This window comes from Mobula birostris, chromosome 7 (assembly GCF_030028105.1).
Source record: "Mobula birostris isolate sMobBir1 chromosome 7, sMobBir1.hap1, whole genome shotgun sequence".
In the NCBI taxonomy this organism is placed as follows: Eukaryota; Metazoa; Chordata; class Chondrichthyes; order Myliobatiformes; family Myliobatidae; genus Mobula; species Mobula birostris.
In genome coordinates this window covers 44,093,205-44,114,933 of record NC_092376.1, presented here as the reverse complement: position 1 = coordinate 44,114,933, position 21,729 = coordinate 44,093,205, and the positions used below count along the sequence as shown (strand labels likewise).

Sequence of the window (21,729 nt, the reverse complement as noted above, 5' to 3'; positions counted from 1 at the left end):
AAACTTAGTAATGGCAAGGGGACATTTAAGAATGTCAATGAGTAAACTGCACTAATGTACAGACCTATTTTAAATATTGACCAGTATTGACTCTAGTTCTGTACAAAACCTACGTAAGAGACGGCTGCTATTTGCTTGCTCATACATATTATTAAGCTATTTTTATATTGAGCCATGCTGTACTTGATATAAAGGAATTATTATCTATTAGGTATCATATTTTTATATTGGGAATTGGGCAAAAATTAGTTACGGGGAGGAATGCCTTACAATACCCATAATCTTTTCCTGTTTTCTAGGTTCATTACATTCTTACAAACATACCTATAGAAACTGGACATGAAGATGTGGAAGGTAACTTTAGTTTTGGCATACATTTCAGCCAGAGCACATGTAAAGTGATTTACAATGCATTCATTGCCAATTTAATGCGTTATCCAGAAACCATTCTATGAAGTCTCTTCATTAAATTCTCCATTCATTTGACATCCTTAGTAAAGCACAGTGCAAAAGATTTGACACAATTCTCCAGCTGTAGTCTAACATGTACTGCCCTTAGATTTAAAATAACTGCTGGCTTTTGTGCTGTGTCTCTAGTTTCACCAAAGCTATCTTGTTAACCTATACTGCCCTATTCAAAAGTACTTTTTCAATACAAGCATTCTCAGACCTCTCTCCCTTTGCAGTCCAGTTAAATTGTACCATTCAGCCTGTATTATCTTCCCTACCATAATGAGCCACCTCATGCTTTTTCTGTATCGCAGTTCATCTGCCCAGTACTCTACCAGGCTATCGGCCTTCTTCTGGAGTGGCTTGCAGTCTTCACCACTCTTCCAAGTCTTATTTTGCACACAAATTTTGGCATTGTGCCTTTTGCCCCAAGGCCCAAGTTTTCAAGATAGTTTATTATCTTGAACTTTGTTCACTTATAGAACCCTCAATGTTCAAAGCTGTTCTTCACTTAGCACCATCTTGAAAGACCTAACGAACACAGATCTTAATAGTTTTGTTTCACATTTACTCTGCCCAACAGGGAATTGGAGCGGGCAATTTAATCCAATTTATCAACTGAAGTTTATTGATCTTGAACCTCTCACTGTAATTTGTATTGGTCCAAATCAAGCCTGCTTTCTCCTGCATAAATTTCAACACTCAATATCTTCAAGAACTGCATTGTGTCTTCACACAGCAAAATTACATTTGACCTCAAATATTATTCACTTTTTGACACAGCTACACAAACTATGAACCATTACTTCAAATATAGTCTTATCAAGTTAAAATTTGTCTAAAGGTGAAATAATCTTAACACAAATGTAGTATTGTCAATAATTACATTGATTGGAAACCTATGCTACTTCCACAGTCCCAGACTACCTGTGAACCACAATCTACTTTTTCAATGCACTTCCTCTAAGTGTTTTCTTTCTTAAATGTAAGAGTTCTCAATTCTTCTCTGCTAATTTGGTGGGACTACTTAATTATTGTGGGTAATTTCCTATTTTTAAACATTGAATTCTGCCTGTAAATATTTATAACTTGCTTTGGTTAGGGCAGAATTATTTTTTCTGAATGTTGTTTATCACTTGTTGTTGACACCTGCCCGCAGTTTGGCACCACAACTGTATAATGTGTTTTCTTTCAAAACAATATGATACCAGGACTTCACTTGCCAAATATAAGGCATATGGTTCAGAACAGATCAATGCAAAGAAATGAATTGAACACCCTTCCCAGCTTTGTTTTTCTGATGACAAATCTTCCATGTTTGGATTGTCAGACTGAATTTGTTATTGAATGTGTTGTGTAGTGGAAATAGTCACCAGAGATTAAGAGCTCCTCCAGCAGAGCACAAACAACTGAAATCATCCAGCATTTCGATTAGCAGTTTGTTGTGCAGAAGCAAACTTCTTAAATTGAGTTGGTGCAATAATTAGAACAACAACATAATAATGTCTAAATATTTTTTAAATAATATGTGATCATTCTATTAAAGTCATTTACTCTTGCAGCAAACAAACAAAAATTTTCAACAAATATTCCTGCTCTACCATACCTTCTTTTGAAAAAGGCATTCAAATCTTCCTTTGTCCTGCATGACATAATAAAAGGGCGATTGGATAGTGATTCCAGTCAACGTTCCCCTTCACAAAACACTGGTAAGTGAAAAAAACTACCCACCATGACTTTAGGTGTTGTAGATTCTTACATTTCTGTTTGTTTGGCAGGACATTTAGAAGGATGAGAGGGGATCTGATTGAAACATATAAGATTATTAAGGGATTGGACACGCTAGAGGCAGGAAACATGTTCCAGATGTTGGGGGAGTCCAGAACCAGAGGCCACAGTTTAAGAATAAGGGGTAGACAATTTAGAACAGAGTTGTGGAAAAACTTATTCACACAGAGAGTTGTGGTTCTGTGGAATGCTCTGCCTCAGAAGGCAGTGGAGGCCAATTCTCTGGATTCTTTCATAAAAGAGTTAGATAGAGCTCTTAAAGATAGCAGAGTGAAGGGATATGGGGAGAAGGCAGGAAAAGGGTACTGATTGTGGATGATCAGCCACAGTGAATGGTGGTGCCGGCTCGAAGGGCTGAATGGCCTACTCCTGCACCTATTGTCTATTGACGTGAATGATGCTGGCAAAACCAGCATTTATAACTCATCCTTAGGTAACCTTTGTGAAGGAGCTGTTGAGCCACCTTCTGAAACGGCTGCAATCCTGCAGGTGAAGGTGCTCCCACAATGCTATTTGGGGAGTTTCAGGATTCACACCCTATGGTAAAGAAGGAACAGCGAAATATTACCAAGTCAGCAGACTGTGTGACTTGGAAGGAAATTTGCCACAGTGATATTCTGCTTTCCTGTTGCCCTTGAACTTCTAAGTGTTAGAGGCTGTCAGTTAAGGAAGTGCCGCTGGGGCAGGCAAGGGAGCAGCTGCTGTGCTCTTTGAAGATATTACATACCGCAGCCGTGGTACACTGCTCACGGAGGGAATGAATCAAACAGGCTGCTTTGAACTGGATTGTATCTAACTTTTTGAACATTGTTGGAGCTGCATTCACTTAAGCAATTTAAGAGTTTTCTATTACACTCTTGATTTGAAATATATACCGAGTTGAAAGGCTTTGGAGTGTCATTCACCACAGGATAGCTAATGTCTGATCTACTCTTATAACCACCATAGTCTATTCTGGCCCATGTTATGAAGAGAGAAGTAGAATTTTCACCTTAAGTTGATAATTTCAAAGGTAATTTCACCTTTGATAATTCCTCTTTTCTTTCCAAAAAAAACCTGTGTAAATTACAGTATTTTTGGTTTTAATCTCAAATTTCCAGCATCAGCAATTTGCTTTACATTTCAAGCTTTTACAGAATTTGATCTTATAAGGGCAAATTGATTTTTCCAACCGGTCTGGCATTATATTTCCTTTTGTTTTAAATGTGCGTACTAGAAGAAAGAGTTGTTGTCCATATGTCAATCCTTTCATTATAAATTATCTCCAGTCAGAATACATTCCAGGGCACATTTACCCAGTCTCTTCTCTGTAATAAGTGCCTTCATTTTGGGTGTTTTTTTGAGATTAATGTTTACTTCCTCAGTGAATATATTGTTTCCAATGGACTTGAATGTTTAATTTTCCTTACACTTTTCTGAGTGAAACTATACCTATCATCTTTCCAATCAGCAGTAGAAAATTGAGGATGAATGGCTTGAAATGAAACATATTGGACTGCACAAATGTGTTCTGGATTCATTTTGTGAACGTGGAGCGAAGTTCCATTTGTAAACCAGCATCTAATCACACACTGGCAATCTGAATCTTGTATTGCATCTGTCATTTTGGTGTTAGACTTCAGATTTCGCATCCATGCTAAATATAACATAGAACATAGAATAGTACAGCACAGTACAGGCCCTTCAGCCCACAATGTTGTGCCAACCCTTAAACCCTGCCTCCCATATAACCCCCCACCTTAAATTCCTCCATATACCTGCTTAGTAGTCTCTTAAATTTCACTAGTGTATCTGCTTCCACCACTGACTCAGGCAGTGCATTCCAGGCACCAACTACTCTCTGAGTAAAAAACCCTCCTCTAATATCCCCCTTGAACTTCCCACCCCTTACGTTAAAGCCATGTCCTCTTGTATTGAGCAGTGGTGCCCCGGGGAAGAGGCGCTGGCTGTCCACTCTATCTATTCCTCTTAATATCTTGTATACCTCTATTCTGTCTCCTCTCATCCTCCTTCTCTCTAAAGAGTAAAGCCCTAGCTCCCTTAATCTCTGATCATAATCCATACTCTCTAAACCAGGCAGCATCCTGGTAAATCTCCTCTGTACCCTTTCCAATACTTCCACATCCTTCCTATAGTGAGGCGACCAGAACTGGACACAGTACTCCAAGTGTGGCCTAACCAGAGTTTTATAGAGCTGCATCATTACCTCGTGACTCTTAAACTCTATCCCTCGACTTATGAAAGCTAACACCCCATAAGCTTTCTTAACTACCCTATATACCTGTGAGGCAAGTTCCAGGGATCTGTGGACATGTACCCCGAGATCCCTCTGCTCCTCCACACTACCAAGTATCCTGCCATTTACTTTGTACTCTGCCTTGGAGTTTGTCCTTCCAAAGTGTACCACCTCACACTTCTCCGGGTTGAACTCCATCTGCCACTTCTCAGCCCACTTCTGCATTCTACCAATGTCTCTCTGCAATCTTCGACAATCCTCTACACTATCCACAACACCACCAACCTTTGTGTTGGCTGCAAACTTGCCAACCCACCCTTCTACCTCCACATCCAGGTCGTTAATAAAAATCACGACAAGTAGAGGTCCCAGAACCGATCCTTGTGGGACACCACGAGTCACAACCCTCCAATCTGAATGTACTCCCTCCACCACGACCCTTTGCTTTCTGCAGGCAAGCCATTTCTGAACCCACCTGGCCAAACTTCCCTGGATCCCATGCCTTCTGACTTTCTGAATAAGCCTACTGTGTGGAACCTTATCAAATGCCTTACTAAAATCCATGTAGATCACATCCACTGCACTACCCTCATCTATATGCCTGGTCACTTCCTCAAAGAACTCTATCAGGCTTGTTAGGCACGATCAGCCCTTCACAAAGCCATGCTGACTGTCCCTGATCAGACCATGTTTCTCTCAATGCCCATAGATCCTATTTCTAAGAATCATTTCCAACAGCTTTCCCACCACAGACGTAAGGCTCACTGGTCTATAATTACCCAGACTATCCCTACTACCTTTTTTGAACAAGCGGTCAACAGTCGCCTCCCTCCAATCCTCCGGTACCATTCCCGTGGACAACAAGGACATAAAGATCCTAGCCAGAGGCTCAGCAATCTCTTCCCTTGCCTCATGGAGCAGCCTGGGGAATATTCCATCAGGCCCTGGGGACTTATCCGTCCTAATGTATTTTAACAACTCCAATACCTCCTCTCCCTTAATATCTTTCTTTTTCAATCTTTTTATTAGTTTCATAAAATATAAACATAACATAGCAATAATACAAATAGTAGGAGATACATTGTTGTACTTAAAATGAGTAATTGTAAGACCAAATAGTTTAAATTGACAAAACTCCCAATTGTGTAGGATAACAATGAATAATACAGGACAAAAAAAACTGGAGAAAAATCATGAAAAAGAAAAAAAAAATAGAAAAAAAAACAAACCCCACCCCCAAAAAAAACTAAACTAAACAGAATTAGTCAACTAAACTAAAAGACTTGGGCAATTCTAGCAACTTAAAAATGGAAGAGAAGAAAACCTTAGTGTCGACGACTCCATTCCTCTCAACCAACAGTACAAAGAAATAACATAAGTTTGGAAATGGTCAAATTACATCATATGAAAATGCTGAATGAATGGCCTCCAAGTTTTTTCAAATTTAATGGAAGGGTCATAAACCACACTTCTAATTTTTTCCAAATTCTAACACAACATAGTTTGTGAAAACCAATGAAATACAGTAGGAGGGTTAATCTCTTTCCAATTCAGCAAAATGGATCTTCTAGCCATTAAAGTAAGAAATGCAATCATCCGGCGTGCTGAAGAGGTTAAATAATTTGAGTCTATCATTGGTAATCCAAAGATAGCAGTAATTGGATGAGGTTGTAAGTCTGTATTCAAAACCGTTGAAATAATATCAAAAATATCTTTCCAATATTTTTCCAACAAAGGACATGACCAAAACATGTGTGTTAAAGAAGCTATCTCGAAATGACATCTATCACATATAGGATTAATATAAGAATAATAACGAGATAGTTTATCTTTGGACATATGAGCCCTGTGCACTACTTTAAACTGTATCAACACATGTTTAGCACATATAGAGGATGAATTAACCAATTGAAGAATTTTTTCCCATTTTTCAATCAGTATAATAATCTTAAGTTCTCTTTCCCAATCAGCTTTAATTTTATTGGAAACATCAAGACATAAATTTATAATTATATTATATATAATTGCTACAACACTCTCCCTTAATATCAACATGCTCCAGAACATCAACCTCACTCATATTGTCCTCACTGTCATCAAGTTCCCTCTCATTGGTGAGTACCGAAGAGAAGTATTCATTGAGGGCCTCGCTCACTTCCACAGCCTCCAGGCACATCTTCCCACCTTTATCTCTAATCGGTCCTACCTTCACTCCTGTCATCCTTTTGTTCTTCACATAATTGAAGAATGCCTTGGGGTTTTCCTTTATCCTACTCGCCAAGGCCTTCTCATGCCCCCTTCTTGCTCTCCTCAGCCCCTTCTTAAGCTCCTTTCTTGCTACCCTATATTCCTCAATAGACCCATCTGATCCTTGCTTCCTAAACCTCATGTATGCTGCCTTCTTCCACCTGACTAGATTCTCCACCTCACTTGTCACCCGTGGTTCCTTCACCCTACCATTGTTTATCTTCCTCACCGGGACAAATTTATCCCTAACATCCTGCAAGAGATCCCTATACATTGACCACATGTCCATAGTACATTTCCCTGCAAAAACGTCATCCCAATTCACACCCACAAGTTCTAGCCTTATAGCCTCATAATTTGTCTTACCTCAATTAAAAATTTTCCTGTCCTCTCTGATTCTATCCTTTTTCATGATAATGCTAAAGGCCGGGGAGCGGTGGTCACTCTCCCCCAGATGCTCACCCACTGAGAGATCTATGACCTGACCCGGTTCGTTACCTAATACTAGATCCAGTATGATATTCCCCCTAGTCAGCTGGTCAACATACTGTGACAGGAATCCGTCCTGGACACACCTAACAAACTCTGCCCTGTCTAAACTATTGGAACTAATCAGGTGCCAATCAATATTAGGGAAGTTAAAGTCCCCCATGATAACAACCCTGTTATTTTTGCACCTTTCCAAAATCTGCCTCCCAATCTGCTCCTCGGTATCTCTGTTGCTACCAGGGGGCCTATAGAATACTCGCAATAGAGCAACTGCTCCCTTCCTGTTCCTGACTTCCAACCATACTGACTCAAAAGAGGATCCTGCTACATTACCCACCCTTTCTGTAGCTGTAGTAGTATCCCTGACCAGTAATGCCAACCCTCCTCCCCTTTTCCCCCCTCTCTATCCCTTTTAAAGCACTGAAATCCAGGAATATTGAGAATCCATTCCTGCCCTAGTGCCAGCCAAGTGTCTGTAATGGCCACTACATCATAATTCCATGAATGTTTCCAAGCTCTCAGTTCATCACCTTTGTTCCTGATGCTTCTTGCATTGAAGTACACGCACCTTACCCCTTCTACGTTACTACCTTTACACCCTTTATTCTGCCTCTCTTTACTCAAAGCCTTTCTATATGTTAGATCTGGCTTCACTCCATACAGTTCTTCCACTGCTCTATTGCTCCGAGTCCCATCCCCCTTGCAAATTAGTTTAAACCCTCCCGAACCATGCTAGCAAACCTACCGGCAAGGATATTGCTCCCCCTCGAGTTCAGGTGCAACCCACCCAATCTGTACAGATCCCATCTTCCCCAGAAGAGATAACCTTGGATGTCAAGACTTCACCACTTGACTAGTGAAACAGATATGTGTAATATTACAGAAAGCTAAATTAGAAGGCATGTGCTCCAAAAACAAACAAGAAAATATCTGCAGATTCTGGAAATCTGAGCAACACATAAAATTCTGGAGGAGCTCAGTAGGCCAGGCAGCATTTTGTATGTACTACAAGAAGTTGGGAAAATTTGAGTTGTTTTCTCTGGAGTGGCAGAGAATGAGGGAAGACTTGATAGAAGTTTTCAGGAATATGCGGGGCATAGATATGGTTGACAGCTGGTATCTTTCTCCCAGGGTCAAAATGTCTAATTCTAGAGGGCATACTTTTAAGGGAATAAGTGATAAGTTCAAAGGAGATGTTCAAAGGATAAGTTCAAAGGCAAGATTTTTTGCGCAGACTAGTGGGTGTCTGGAATGAGCATCCAGAGATGGTGGTGGAGTCAGATACAATAGAAGCGTTTAAGAGGCTCTTGTATAGGCACTTGAATATACAGAGAACGAAGGAATATGGACTTGTATAAGCAGAACGGACTAGTTTAGCAGGCTTTTAATTGTTAGTTTAATTAGTTCAGCACAACATCGTGGGTAAAGACCTGTCCCTGTGCTGTTCTACCCTATGTTCTAAACCAAACCGAAATGGTTATACTACAATAGCAGAGATTGTGACAAGGTTTGGTGATGGCCCAAGTGCTGAGGGAGAGACACAGACCTGGAATGAACAGTCCACTGATTTTAATAAAAACCGTACAGAATAAAGAAAGTAAACATGAGGAATTCTCGGCCTGAAACGTCGACTGTACCTCTTCCTAGAGATGCTGCCTGACCTGCTGCATTCACCAGCAACTTTGATGTGTGTTGCTGGAATAAAGAAAGTAGTAAGTTCTAGGCCAACAGTTCCACCAACTAAAAACTAACACAGTCACTGTGGCTCAAAAGCAGTAATGTAGAACTAAATTAATACCACTCCTTTAATGTGTTGAACTAAATCACTAATCTTTCCCGGAACATGGACTAAGGTAAGCAGGAGCAATGTCGTGGCTGTGCTTTGGTCAAGACTTCACAAGACTGAAGCGAAAGGAAGAGAATTAAATAGAATTACAAAGAAACCCTAATTGACTGGAATGTGTGCATTCTCACATACGTGGTTGCTGTCTTTCAGCTGCCTGCCTGTGAAAGTGCCCAGATTCTGCAGTAGTGTAAGATTGATTGTCATTAAGAAGTAACTTATACCAAATGTTAACTCAAGTCTTAATCATATTGTAAACAATTTCTTCAAATTTCATTCATTGAGAATATTTGATTAACTTTACAGTTTTTTCAACCAGTAAAAATCTTGCTAGGAATGGGTGGATAATAAACACTGGAGCACTTGCTGGCATGTGAAAAACCTTGACAAAAATGAGAATGCATTGAAATCTCTGGTCCCTGATGCCACGATGCGAAAATCAGACTGATATTCAGTCCTTTAATACTGTGCACTCAACTTAAAATTGATTTTGTTTTTTTTTAAATACACTTGTGGTTTAAGTTCCTTATTTTTTCTGTTCTGCTTGTCTGGTCTTCATTCAGTACATTGATTGGCTAAAACCAGCATTTGACGAGCAAGAAATAAATATATTTTTTTAAAACTGCACTTTCATATATCGTATCTTAGAAAATGTTCTGCCAAATATAAAACAGGATTGAAATCCTGATGGATGTTTCAGATTAAATGAACACATCAGCTCTACAGTTGCTGTACTGCCCTGCACTATTTTGTGCACTTTATGTAGTTCTGTGTAGGTCTGTAGTCTAGTGTAGTTTTTGTGTTGTTTTACGTAATCTAATGTAGCCTTGTGTTGTCTCACTTAGTTTAGTGTAGTTTTGTGTTGTTTCATGTAGCACCATGGTCCTGGAGAAACGTTGATTCATTTTTACTGTGTACTGTACCAGCAGTTTATGGTCGAAATGACAATAAAAAGCGACTTGACTTGATGGGCAGGCAATGAGATTATTCTGAGATCAGATATTGTAATGGGCAAAACCTTTCACTGCTCACCCGCTAATGTATTCTAAACCTTATCAGCTCATGAGAGAGACCTTTGATTTTTGCTTTGCAATAAAGAATTGTCTTATTGACGAAAAAGTATTATGTGTGGAAAATCACTGATAATCTTTATTATCAAAATTGGATCAGATAGAAAAGCAACTTTCAGCCATCTTTATGCATAAAGAGCAAATAATGTGATTTTTGGCATGTTTAGGTGTTTACAGTCCTCACTGCTGGAATTCATCCATCAGATAATTGGGGATGTATAATCACAATGAAACATAATATCAATGTTGTTTTGTTGTTGCAGTTCATCAACTTAAATATTTCTTCAGTGTGTGCAGATGCCGTTAGTTAGTTGTCAACTTCCACTTGCAACTTATGCCACGTTCTCAGCAGCCTTGTGAATGACGAAGTTACACCTCGCCACATGTGCCTCTTAAGCACTTCATCTCTTAATGTTAACCCATTACCTATAGCTCTAGTCTCACACAACCTCAGTGGAAAAAAATTGTTTGCATCTACCCTATCTATGCCACTCATAATTTTATACAGTTCCATCAAATCTCTCCTCATTCTCCTACACTTCAGGAAACAAAGTCCCAACCTATTTAACCTTTCCCTATAACTCAGGCCCTCAAGTCCTGGTAATGTCCTTGTAAATTTTCTCTGTACTCTTTCAATTTTATTGATATCTTTCCCGTAGTTCGGTGACCAGAACTGCACAGGAGATACCAAATCAGGCCTCACCAATATCAGATACAAGTTCAACATAACATCCTAACTCCTGTACTCAGTACTTAAGTTTATGAAGACCAATGTGCCGAAAACTCTCTTTATGACCTATCTACCTGTGATGCCACTTTCAAGGAATTGTGGATTTATGTTCCCAATCCTTTTGTTCTACCGCACTCTGTTCACTGTGTAAGTACTACCCTGGTTTGTCCTCCAAAGTACAACACCTCACACCTGTTTTAAATCCCATCTGCCATTTCTTCAGCCCATTTTTCTCAGCTGGACCAAATCCCACGGCAAGCTTTGATATCCTTCTTCACTGTTCACTATACCCCCAGTCTTAATGTCATCTGCAAATTTACTAATTCATTATTATCCAGGTCATTGATACAGATGACAAACAACAACGGACCTGATATTGATCCCTGCAGCACACCACTAGGCACAGACCTCCAGTCAGAGAGGTAGCTATTTAGTAAAACTTTCTGCCTTCTCCTGCAAAACCAATGTCTAATCCATCTTACTACTTCATCCTGAATGCCAAGTGACTGAACCTTCCTGACTAACCTCCCATGTGGAACCTTGTCAAATGCCTTGCTAAAGTCCATGTAAACACCATCCACTGCCTTGCCTTCTTCAACTTTCCTGGTAACTTCCTCGGGAAACTCTGTAAGATTGGTTAGACATGACCTACCATGCACAAAGCCATGTAGACCATCCCTAACCAGTTCCTGTCTATTCAAATAGTCATTATCTGGTCTCTTATAATACCTACAAATAACTTATCCATGACTGGCATCACTGGCCTATAATTTCCCAGCTTATTCTTAGAGTCTTACTTAAACAACAGAACAACATTAGCTATTCTTCAATTCTCCCGCACCTCAACTGTGGCTAAGGATATTTAATTACCTCTGCTAGAGTCCCTGCAATTTCTACATTAGCCTCCCATCTTATCAGCCTCTGGGGATCTATCATTCCTAATTTTCCTTAAGATAACAAGCACCTCTTCCTCTGTATCTATATGGTCCATGACCTCAACACTGCTTTGCCTCACTTCCATAGACTCTGTCCATTACCCGATTAAATACAGATGGGAAAAAAAATCCATTTAAGATCTCCCCCACCTCTTTCAGTTCCATGCATAGATGACCATACAGATCTTCAAGAGGACTAATTTTGTCCATTGCTATCCTTTTGCTTTTTTTATGTCTGTAGAAGCCATTGGGATTCTCACTCACCTGGTCAGCTACAGCAATCCCATGGCTTCTTTTAATCCTCCTGATTTCCGTCTTAAGTGTTCTCTTGCCTGTAAAATCTAAAGAAAAGCCAGGGTATCACTAGGACCATAAGACATAGGAGCAGAATTAAGCCATTTGAACCATCGAGTCTGCACTGTCAATCAATCATGGCTGGTCCTTTCTCTCCCTCCTTAGCCCCACTCCCCAGCCTTTCCCCCATAACTTTTGATGCTGTGTCCAATCAAGAACCTATCAATCTCTGCCTTAAATACATCTAACGGCCTGTGGTAATAGATTCCACAAATTCACCACCCTCTGGCTAAAGAAATTTCTCTGCATCTGTTTCAAATGAATGCCCCTCTACCCTGAGGCTGTGCCCTCTTGTCCTAGATGCCCCCACCATGGGAAGCATCCTTTCCACTTATGCTTTGTCTAGGCCTTTCAGCATTTGAAAGATTTCAATGAGATCACCCCCCCCCCCACATCCTTCTGAATTCCAGTGAGTACAGATCCAGAACCATCAAATGTTCCTTGTATGATAACCCTTCCATTCCTAGAGTCAGCTGTTGTTTTTATAAAATTCATTGTCAGAATTTCATAGTGCAGAGCAAGGAGAGGATCCTTGGATTGAACTGCTTATTGCAATCCACAGAACTTCGATACTGCCAATGATCATGGGGCTGGTACCCACCTGTGGTCATGGGGCATGATAAGCTTGGAGACTAAAGAGTCGTTATTTCCTCCACTGCTGTGAAATATACAGGTTGGCTTTTAACATCTTTTAAAGGGAATAAACCATGATAATAGTTTCTTTAGGCAACACTGTCCTCATGTCACAGTTCAATTCAATACACAAAAAATAGGAGTAATCCAATTTCTAAGCCTTCGTCCCTTCAAAACTTTCATTCTTAGAACATTTATGTCTGCCAAAACATTTATTTTATTTCAAAATAAAACTGGTAACAGATAATGTTATATAAATGTATTTTTGTCTACAAACATAATGAGGAAAATTATACCTGTGGGCTTAAGGTGTGAATTAATGAAAATCTTTCATGCTGTTTTCATTGTCTTAATATCTCTTCTCTGCTGTGACTTGCCTAACTTTTTGCAGGTCAAACCAAGGAGGCTGAACCTCCAGAGGCAAGGACGGAGCTTAATAAGCTGTGGGCAAACACTTATCTAAAATTCCAGCCCCTCTGGAAAATCCGAAATTACTTTGGTGAAAAGATTGCACTTTACTTTGCTGTGATGGAAACACTTCTGGTTACACTAATTATTCCTGCATTCCTTGGTTTGGCTACATTTATATATGGCCTTTATTTCAGGTACTGTAATTCTCTTGTTTACTTTCAAAAGCATGCAACATAAGAACTTTGAGTCTTTGGTTCATTTAATAACAATGTTACATTAATTTTATTAAGGATTATGGTTGTCTTTCAGATTATGTTAAACCAGACCTTCATGTGGTGAAAGATATCACAATATGTTGCTCTAGAGCGGACTTGGAATCCTAATAGGCTATTTTACAATATGGAATGGTTTGGATTTGTAGATATCGTTTACTTTAATATCAAGATCTTAAAAAAGAACTGTGGTTTATTGTTCAGGTTATATTGGTGGACAAGTTCAGCCCAAGATATCCTGGTGGAGATGATATCATTCTGAACGGACTAGAGTAGAGGGTTTCCTCTGTTGTCCTAGCCAATACTATCTCCCAATCAATAAATGTTATCAGATCCTCAACATCTGTGGAAATTGCTTTCCATGTTTCTTACAGTAAACAGAGGCTGTATTTAAAAAGTGTTTTGGGAAGTCATGAAAGACACTACATAAATCTAATTCTTTTTCAAGCAGTTGTATACTTATGTTAATTTAAACTTTATTTACATGTCTATTTATACATTCTCTTTCAGTATAAACTGTTACAATGCCAGCAGTAAACTGGATGAATCTCTTCGTAAATACAACTACAAAGAAATCTGTTCTTCCCCAGACTTGATCTCAGGAATAGTGGAGAACTCTGTGAAGATACTTAGGTAAATGTAGATATTTAGAATGTTGGAAGAACATGATTTTTGGTTGCCGGTACACAGGTAACGGTAGGGTATTGAATGATATTAAGCTTGCATCCTGTATGTCAGTTTTATCTCACAATCGATGAAGTATGGCTAACAATCCAAGGCTAATTTATTTCCCCCATGTATGTTCTACTTCTGAAATAGGTGCTCAAGCATACTTCTGAGTTACTTTCCAATAATCCAAAGGATACCTGTAATTGCACTATAGGACTATTTATTTGAAATACAGCCTTTTTTTCCACAAGTAAAAGTCACTATGTAATGTCACAGAAGGACAGTTATCAAAAACAGAAAATCCCAGAGACACTGAGTAAGTCAAACAGCATCTGTAGTAAGAGAAACTGAATTAGCACTTCGGATTTAAGAAATGGAAAAGTGAAAAAGCAGCTAGATTTAGATTTAAAGGGATTATATCTTTGAGTTCAGTTTCAAATTTGAAAAGGAGAAGCTGGTATCAGGTGTATTGATACTTCAGTGGAACAGGGGAAATTACAGTGGTATGAGAGAGGAACTGGCCCAAGTCGATTGGAAAAGTAAGCTAAATGGAGGGACGGCAGAGCAGAATTGGATGAAATTCCTACAAGGAATAAGGAAAATGCAGGAAAAATGTATTCCAAGGAAAAAGAAAATCATGAATGGAAAAATGGCACAAACGTGGCTAACGAGAGAGGTTAAGGCAAAAATAAAAGCAAAAGAAATGGCGTACAAGGAAGCAAAAATTAGTGGGAAAAATGAGGACTGGAAGACTTTTAAAAACTTACAGAAGGAAACTAAGGAAGGCATTAGGAAAGAAAAGATGAATTATGAAAGGAAGTTGGTGATTAACATAAAAAAAGATACTAAGAGTTTTTTTTAAATATATGAAGAGTAAAAGAGTGACAAGGGTAGATACGGGACTGATTGAAAATGATACTGGAGAAATTATAATGGATAACAAAGAGATGGCGGAGGAACTGAATGAGTATTTTGCATCAGTCTTCACAGTGGAAGACATGAGCAACATACCTGATAGCCAGAGGTATCAGGGAATAGAATTAGGTACAGTCAAGATTACTAGAGAGAAAGTGCTTGGGAAGCTAAGTGGACTAAGAATAGATAAGTCTTCCGGTCCAGATGAGGTGCACCCAAGGGTTCTGAAGGAGGTGGCTTTGGAGATTGTGGAAGCATTGGAAATGATCTTCCAGGAATCAATAGACTCTGGCATGGTTCCGGAGGACTGGAAGGTCACAAATGTAGTTCCGCTATTTAAGAAAGGAAGGAGGCAGCAAAAAGAAAATTACAGACCTATTAGTCTGACATCGGTAGTAGGAAAGATACTGGAGTCAATCCTCAAGGACGAGGTTATGAAATACCTCGAGGTGCATGACAAGATAGGCCGAAGCCAGCATGGTTTTATGAAGGGAAGATCCTGCCTCACCAACCTATTGGAATTTTTTGAGGTAATCATGAATAAGATTGACAAGAGAGAGGCTGTGGATGTTGTGTGTTTGGATTTTCAAAAGGCCTTCGATAAGGTGCCGCATATGACGCTGCTTAATAAGATGAGAGCCCATGGAATTATAGGAAAGATATTGAAATGGGTGGAGCATTGGCTGATAGGTAGAAAGCAAAGGGTGGGAATAAAGGGATCCTATTCTGATTGGTTGCCGGTTACTAGTGGTGTTCCGCAGGGGTCGGTGTTGGGGCTGCTTCTTTTTACGATGTATATCGATGATTTGGTTTATGGATTAAATGGTTTTGTGGCTAAATTTGCGGATGACACCAAGATAGGTGGAGGAGCAGGAAATGTTGAAGAAACGGAAAGGTTGCAGAGAGACTTAGTCAGTTTGGGAGAGTGGGCAAAGAAATGGCAGATGGGATACAACGTTGACAAATGTACGGTTGTACATTATGGAAGAAGAAATAATCGGGCATATTATTATATAGATGGGGAGAAAATTCAAAAATCAGAAGTGCAAAGGACTTGGGGGTCCTCGTGCAGGATACCCTAAAGGTTAACCACCAAGTTGGATTGGCGGTAAGGAAAGCGAATGCTATGTTGGCATTCATTTCAAGGGGAATAGTGTATAAGAGTAAGGAGGTGTTGATGAGGCTCTATGGGGCATTAGTGAGACCTCATTTGGAATACTGTGTGCAGTTTTGGGCCCCCTATCTTAGAAAGGATGTACTGATGTTGGAGAGAGTTCAGAGAAGATTTACGAGGATGATTCCTGGAATGCAGGGGCTAGCATATGAGGAGCATTTGTTGGCTTTTGGACTGTATTTATTAGAGTATAGAAGAATGAGAGGGGATCTCATAGAAACATTTTGAATATTGAAAGGGTCGGACAGCGTAGGTGTGGAAAGGTTGTTTCCCTTGGTGGGTGAGTCCAGGACAAGAGGCCATAGACTTAGAATTAGAGGGTACCCAGTTAAAACAGAGATGAGGAGAAATTTTTTTAGCCAGAGGGTCGTGGATTTGTGGAATTCGTTGCCACATACAGCTGTGGAGGCCCGATCACTGAGGGTGTTTAAGGAGGAGATTGACAGGTATCTAATTAGTCAGGGTATCAAGGGATATAGGGAAAAAGCCGGAAATTGGAACTAGATGGGTGAATAGTTTAGCTCATGGGGGAGCTGCGGAGCAGACTCGATGGGCCGAATGGCCTACTTCTGCTCCCTTGTGATATCTGGTAGGATGCTGGGTTGCCATGGAGATGGTTGGTTATGAAGCTGTCTGCTTGATAGATTCATGAGGGAAGCTATTGAGTCGTAGAGTCAAGCAACACGGAAGCAAGCTCTTCAGCCCATCATGATCACATCAGCCATCAAGTATCAATCCATAGTAATCTCATTTTTCCCAGTACTCAGTCTATAGCCTCCCATTCCATGGTGTTTCAAGTTCTCATCTAAATACTACTTAACTGTTGTGAGAATCTCTATCTCCATCATTCCTTCCGGCAGTCATGGAAAGAGAATACAAATGAAATAACATATAAAAACTGTGAAATGCATGACAAAGCTGTTGCAGAACAACAATTTTGTATCTTATCATATGGTATTTCATGATAGTACTTTGGAAAATTATGTTTAATTTGAGGTACTATTATTATATTTTTCTTATTCCAGAATATCAGAAATATTATGCAAGCATTTGGTATTGCTAAGCACCTAACATTTGTCATTGGAACCTATAATATGACCTCAAATGAGTTGAGGGAAAGTTTTATTATTTAATTCTCCTTTCTGGGTAAACCTGTTATCCCTTTGGCCATCAACTATTCTATTAGTACTTTGAGTATCTACCTGAAACACCATATCAAATGTTAATCTCTGGGAAGATGTGCCTCATGTCATCCATGCTACATACTGACCTTTATTAATCAGAATATACATCTCATTCTTGGTTATGTTATTAAACCTCCGCACAGGACTTCTACAAATATTTCTTAATCACACAGTAAACCTTTATAGAGCAGTTCTCATAATTTCAATTTCTTGTTTGGACTGTAAAGTCTTTTACTGACTTGATTGTATGGCTCATTTATTCTAATTGGTCACCAATAGTCTCTTAAGGTCCCTCGAGTGATGAACTATAATTTCAGTTTCCGACCAAACTAACATATTGTTCAAATTATGGAAAAGATACAACCAGTTTCTTCACATTAATAACATTCAAGATCTTAATGTTAAAAACTTCACTTTTAGAAAATAGCTAGGCTTCTGTTTATAATTTATAATCACTTACTGAACATGGGCATTAACAAGCAGGACATTAATCTTGAATTGAAACAGCAGTGCAGTAGCAATATAAAGTTCTGTTATGTAGATCAGATAAACATGACAGATTTTCTACCATAATAATGTATTAGCTAATCAGATGAGGTTTTACAACAGTCCTGTAGCTGTGCACCACTGTACCTTTTAAAATAAAATTCACCAATTTAGTTCAAATAGTAAATAAGGCAGGGATAGCTGTAGAGGTATTCCTTATTGATAAACTACTTTTAATTGGATTAATAATAATATATCAACATAACTGCTAAGAAGCCATTGAATCACTTTACATTGTGATTGGTTAGATAACAAATTTTAACAGCACAGACTGGTCACCAAGTAGGAAAAAATACAGCTACATAAGCAAGATTAAAATGTGGGAGGAATTCTGTAACAAGGGTTGTAATAAAATAATATTTTTGCTCATTGTCCCTGTACAAAATTTTAAAAAGAGTTCTTTGAAATTGCTGCAAGAAAAACTGCTGGAGGAACTCAGTAGTTGAATAGCATTTGTTGGGTGGGGGTAGAAAGGCACTGTCAATGTTTCAGGTTGAGACCCTGCACTATACCACAATGTTATATTGACAAACCTGTGTCCACCAATAATAAACCCGAGTGTTATGGTGACAGACTATTGTGTCTGTGCCCCACCTGTGCTACACAGCTTTCTTATAGTGACAGACCTGTGTCTGTGTAGTATAGGCCAGAGGTATAGTGACGGACCTGTACCTCTATGTTACAGTGATATGCCTGACCATGGTCCAGTGTCATAGTGATAGATCTTTGCCCATGAGTTTTGTTTCACGTCATAATGATTTTACCTACATATGTGGTACTTATTCACCTTGCAAAATAGGAAGAGTTAAAATTGTAGGCAATCAAGTTCTTATGCTTATAATACTATAGGGGGCACTCAGCTAATCTGGTCCATTTCAGTTCTCAGAAAGCAATTCCATTGCTTTTCATTTACCTGTAACCCTGCATCTTATTTTCTCTTCCACTTCTCTTTGATTCCTCTTGCCATTAACCCACCCCAACAGTTAAGTTGCAATAATCATACCTTTGGGACTTGTGAGGAAGCGGGTGAACCCAGTAGAAACCCATGCTTTACTGGAGATGAGATAAGTGTGCAAACTGCACAGACAGCATCCAGGATTGTGCTGCTGTCCTCGGACTTGTGAGGCAACAAGACTAACTGCTGCAATACCTTGCTGCCCTCTGTACTGTATCATTACCCATGAGCCAGTACGCAGAAAGCCGATCAATGTGCAATGTGGTAAGTTTACGTAAGTCCTGCTTTGTTTTATTTCAGAGAAGCATGTGGAAACGTCGGTGGAAGGAGAAAAATTATTGAGACGGGACTCAATAGAACCTGTGCTTCTAAAACCTGGGACAATGCAACATTTTAGTAAGTGTTTGACTTTCAATCTGAATTTTTAAAATACATCTAGATTTATTTCCATGACATTAAAATTCTTGCAACTGTGCTGTTTGACTTCCTCCATGTAAACTTACTATTCTCACCATACTATTAAGTGACAGTGCAAGGACTTTCAAAAATATTTTGTTATATTCATTGTGGGATGCTGTGTTGGTGCTGGAACATGTAGTGATACTTGCAGGCTATCCCAGCACATCCTTAAGTTGTACTGTTTGTTAACCCAAACAACACATTTCACTGTACGTTTCAATGTAATCCATAAAACCATAAGACTTGGGAGCGGAATTAGGCCACAACCCCTTGAGTTCACTCTGTCCCTCCACCACCCCCTCAACTCCATACTTCTCCCTGCTCCGCAAAACCTTTCATGCTCTGACTCTTCAAGAATCTACCAACTTCCACTTTAAGTTTACTCAAGATTATTCCACAGCTGTCTGTGGCAATGAATTCCACAGATCCACCACCCTCTGGCTAAAGGAATTCATGCATATCTCTTTCTAAATGGACGTCTCTCTAGTCTGAGGCTCTGCCCTCCAGTCCTAAAATCCACCCACTATAGGAAATGTTCTCTCCACATCCACTCTGTTTAGACCTTTCAATATTCAATAGGTTTCAATGCTCAGTCTTCTAAACTCCAGCAAGTTTAGGACCAAAGCTATCAAATTCTCCTCATACATTAACCTTTCGTTCTTGAGATCATTCTCTCCTCTGGTCCCTCTCCAATGCTAGCGCATCTATTCTTAGATAAGGGGCCCAAAATTGTTCACAATACTCCAAGTGGGGTCTGGCCAATGCCTTACAAAGCCTCAGTATTACATCTTGCTCTTATATTCTAGTCATCTTGAAGTGAGTGCTAATATTTGCCTTCCTTACCACCGACTCGACCTCCAAGTTAACTTCTAGAAGATTCTGCACAAGGTCTCCCAAATCCCTTAGAAATTCTGATTTTTGAATTTTCTCCCCATTTAGAAAATGGTCTGTGCCTTTATTCCGTCTACCAAAGTGCATGACCGTACACTTCCCTACACTATATTCCATCTGCCTTTTCTTTGCCCATTCTCCCAATCTGTCTAACTCCCTCTGTAGATTCCCAAACTACCTGCTCCTCCACCTATCTGTGTACCTTCCATAAAATTGTTCACAAAGCCATCAATTTCATCATCCAAAACACTGGCATATAATGTGAAAAGAAATGGTCCCAATACCGACCACAGCAGAATACCACTAGTCACCAGTTACCAATCAAAATAGGCCCCTTTTATTCCCACTCTTTGCCTCCTGACAGTCAACCAATCTTCTATCCACACTAATATCTCTCCTGAATGAGCTCTCTTCTTGCTTAGCAGCCTCATGCGCAGCATCTTGTCAAAGACCTTCTGAAAATCCAAGTAAACACCATCTACTGACTCTCCTTTGTCTACCCTGCTTGTTATTTCCTCAAAGAATTCCAACAGATTTGTTAGGCAAGATTTCCCCTTAAGGGAACCATGCTGACTTTGGTCTATTTTATCATATGCATCCAAGTAACTTCATCCTTCATAAAGGACTGTAGCATCTTCTCAATACTGAAGTCTGGCTAATTGGCCTGTAATTTCCTTCCTTCTGCCTGCCTCCCTTTTAAAGAGTGGAGTGACATTTACAATTTTCCCGTCCTCTGGAACCGTTTCAGAATCTAGTGAATCTACTGATTGTTGAAAGACAACTACTAATGCCACCACAATCTCTTCAGCCACCTCTTTCAGAACCCTGGACTGTACACTATCGGGTGCAGGTGACTTATCTACCTTCAGACCTTCCAACTTCCCAAGCAGCCACGGTTGCCTTTTCCTCCCCTTAGAATACTTCCTCATCTTTAGGATGTACCTATCCTGCGCCTTCCAAATTGCCTCTGGAAAATCTGGCCATTGCTGTTCTGCCACCATCCCTGATAGCATCCTCTTCCAATCAGCTTTGGCCGGCTCCACTCTTAAGTCTCTGTATTGCCCTTTACTTCACTGTAATACTAATACACTTGGCTTTACCTTCTCCCTCTCAAACTGCAGGGTGAATTCTATCATATTACGATCACTGTCTCCTAAGGGTTCCCTTACATTAAGCTTCCAACCACTGAAGAATTTCTAATCAGATTTCAATTTGATGCCTTCCGTGCACTGCAAACTGCAGTGAGAGCATGGGCTGGAGATTGGACGTGTAGATCCAGCATGAGCAGTAATGGCCCAATACATACTGCTTGGCAGGGTGTCAATGACACTGTTAAACTCCTGGTGGTTTACGACAATCAGTCACAGATTGGAGTCCAATGCTGTGATAAAATTATTAACACACACGTAGGAAGTCATGCGATTAGCTGTTGTATATGCTATTTACTCGGGCCTTAAAAGCAACCCCAACTACAGTTT

At 39.6% G+C, this 21,729-nt stretch overlaps 1 protein-coding gene across 1 annotated transcript in view; it reads left to right on the top strand.

Moving 5' to 3' along the window:
* The window catches only part of LOC140200922 (anoctamin-7-like), a 74,353-nt gene that overhangs the window by 13,990 nt on the left and 38,634 nt on the right, over positions 1 to 21,729 (top strand). The window contains exons 4-6 of the mRNA XM_072264573.1: positions 300 to 354; positions 13,167 to 13,380; positions 13,969 to 14,091. Of these exons, the coding sequence (XP_072120674.1) occupies positions 300 to 354; positions 13,167 to 13,380; positions 13,969 to 14,091 (392 nt within the window). The remainder of the gene's footprint in view (positions 1 to 299; positions 355 to 13,166; positions 13,381 to 13,968; positions 14,092 to 21,729) is intronic.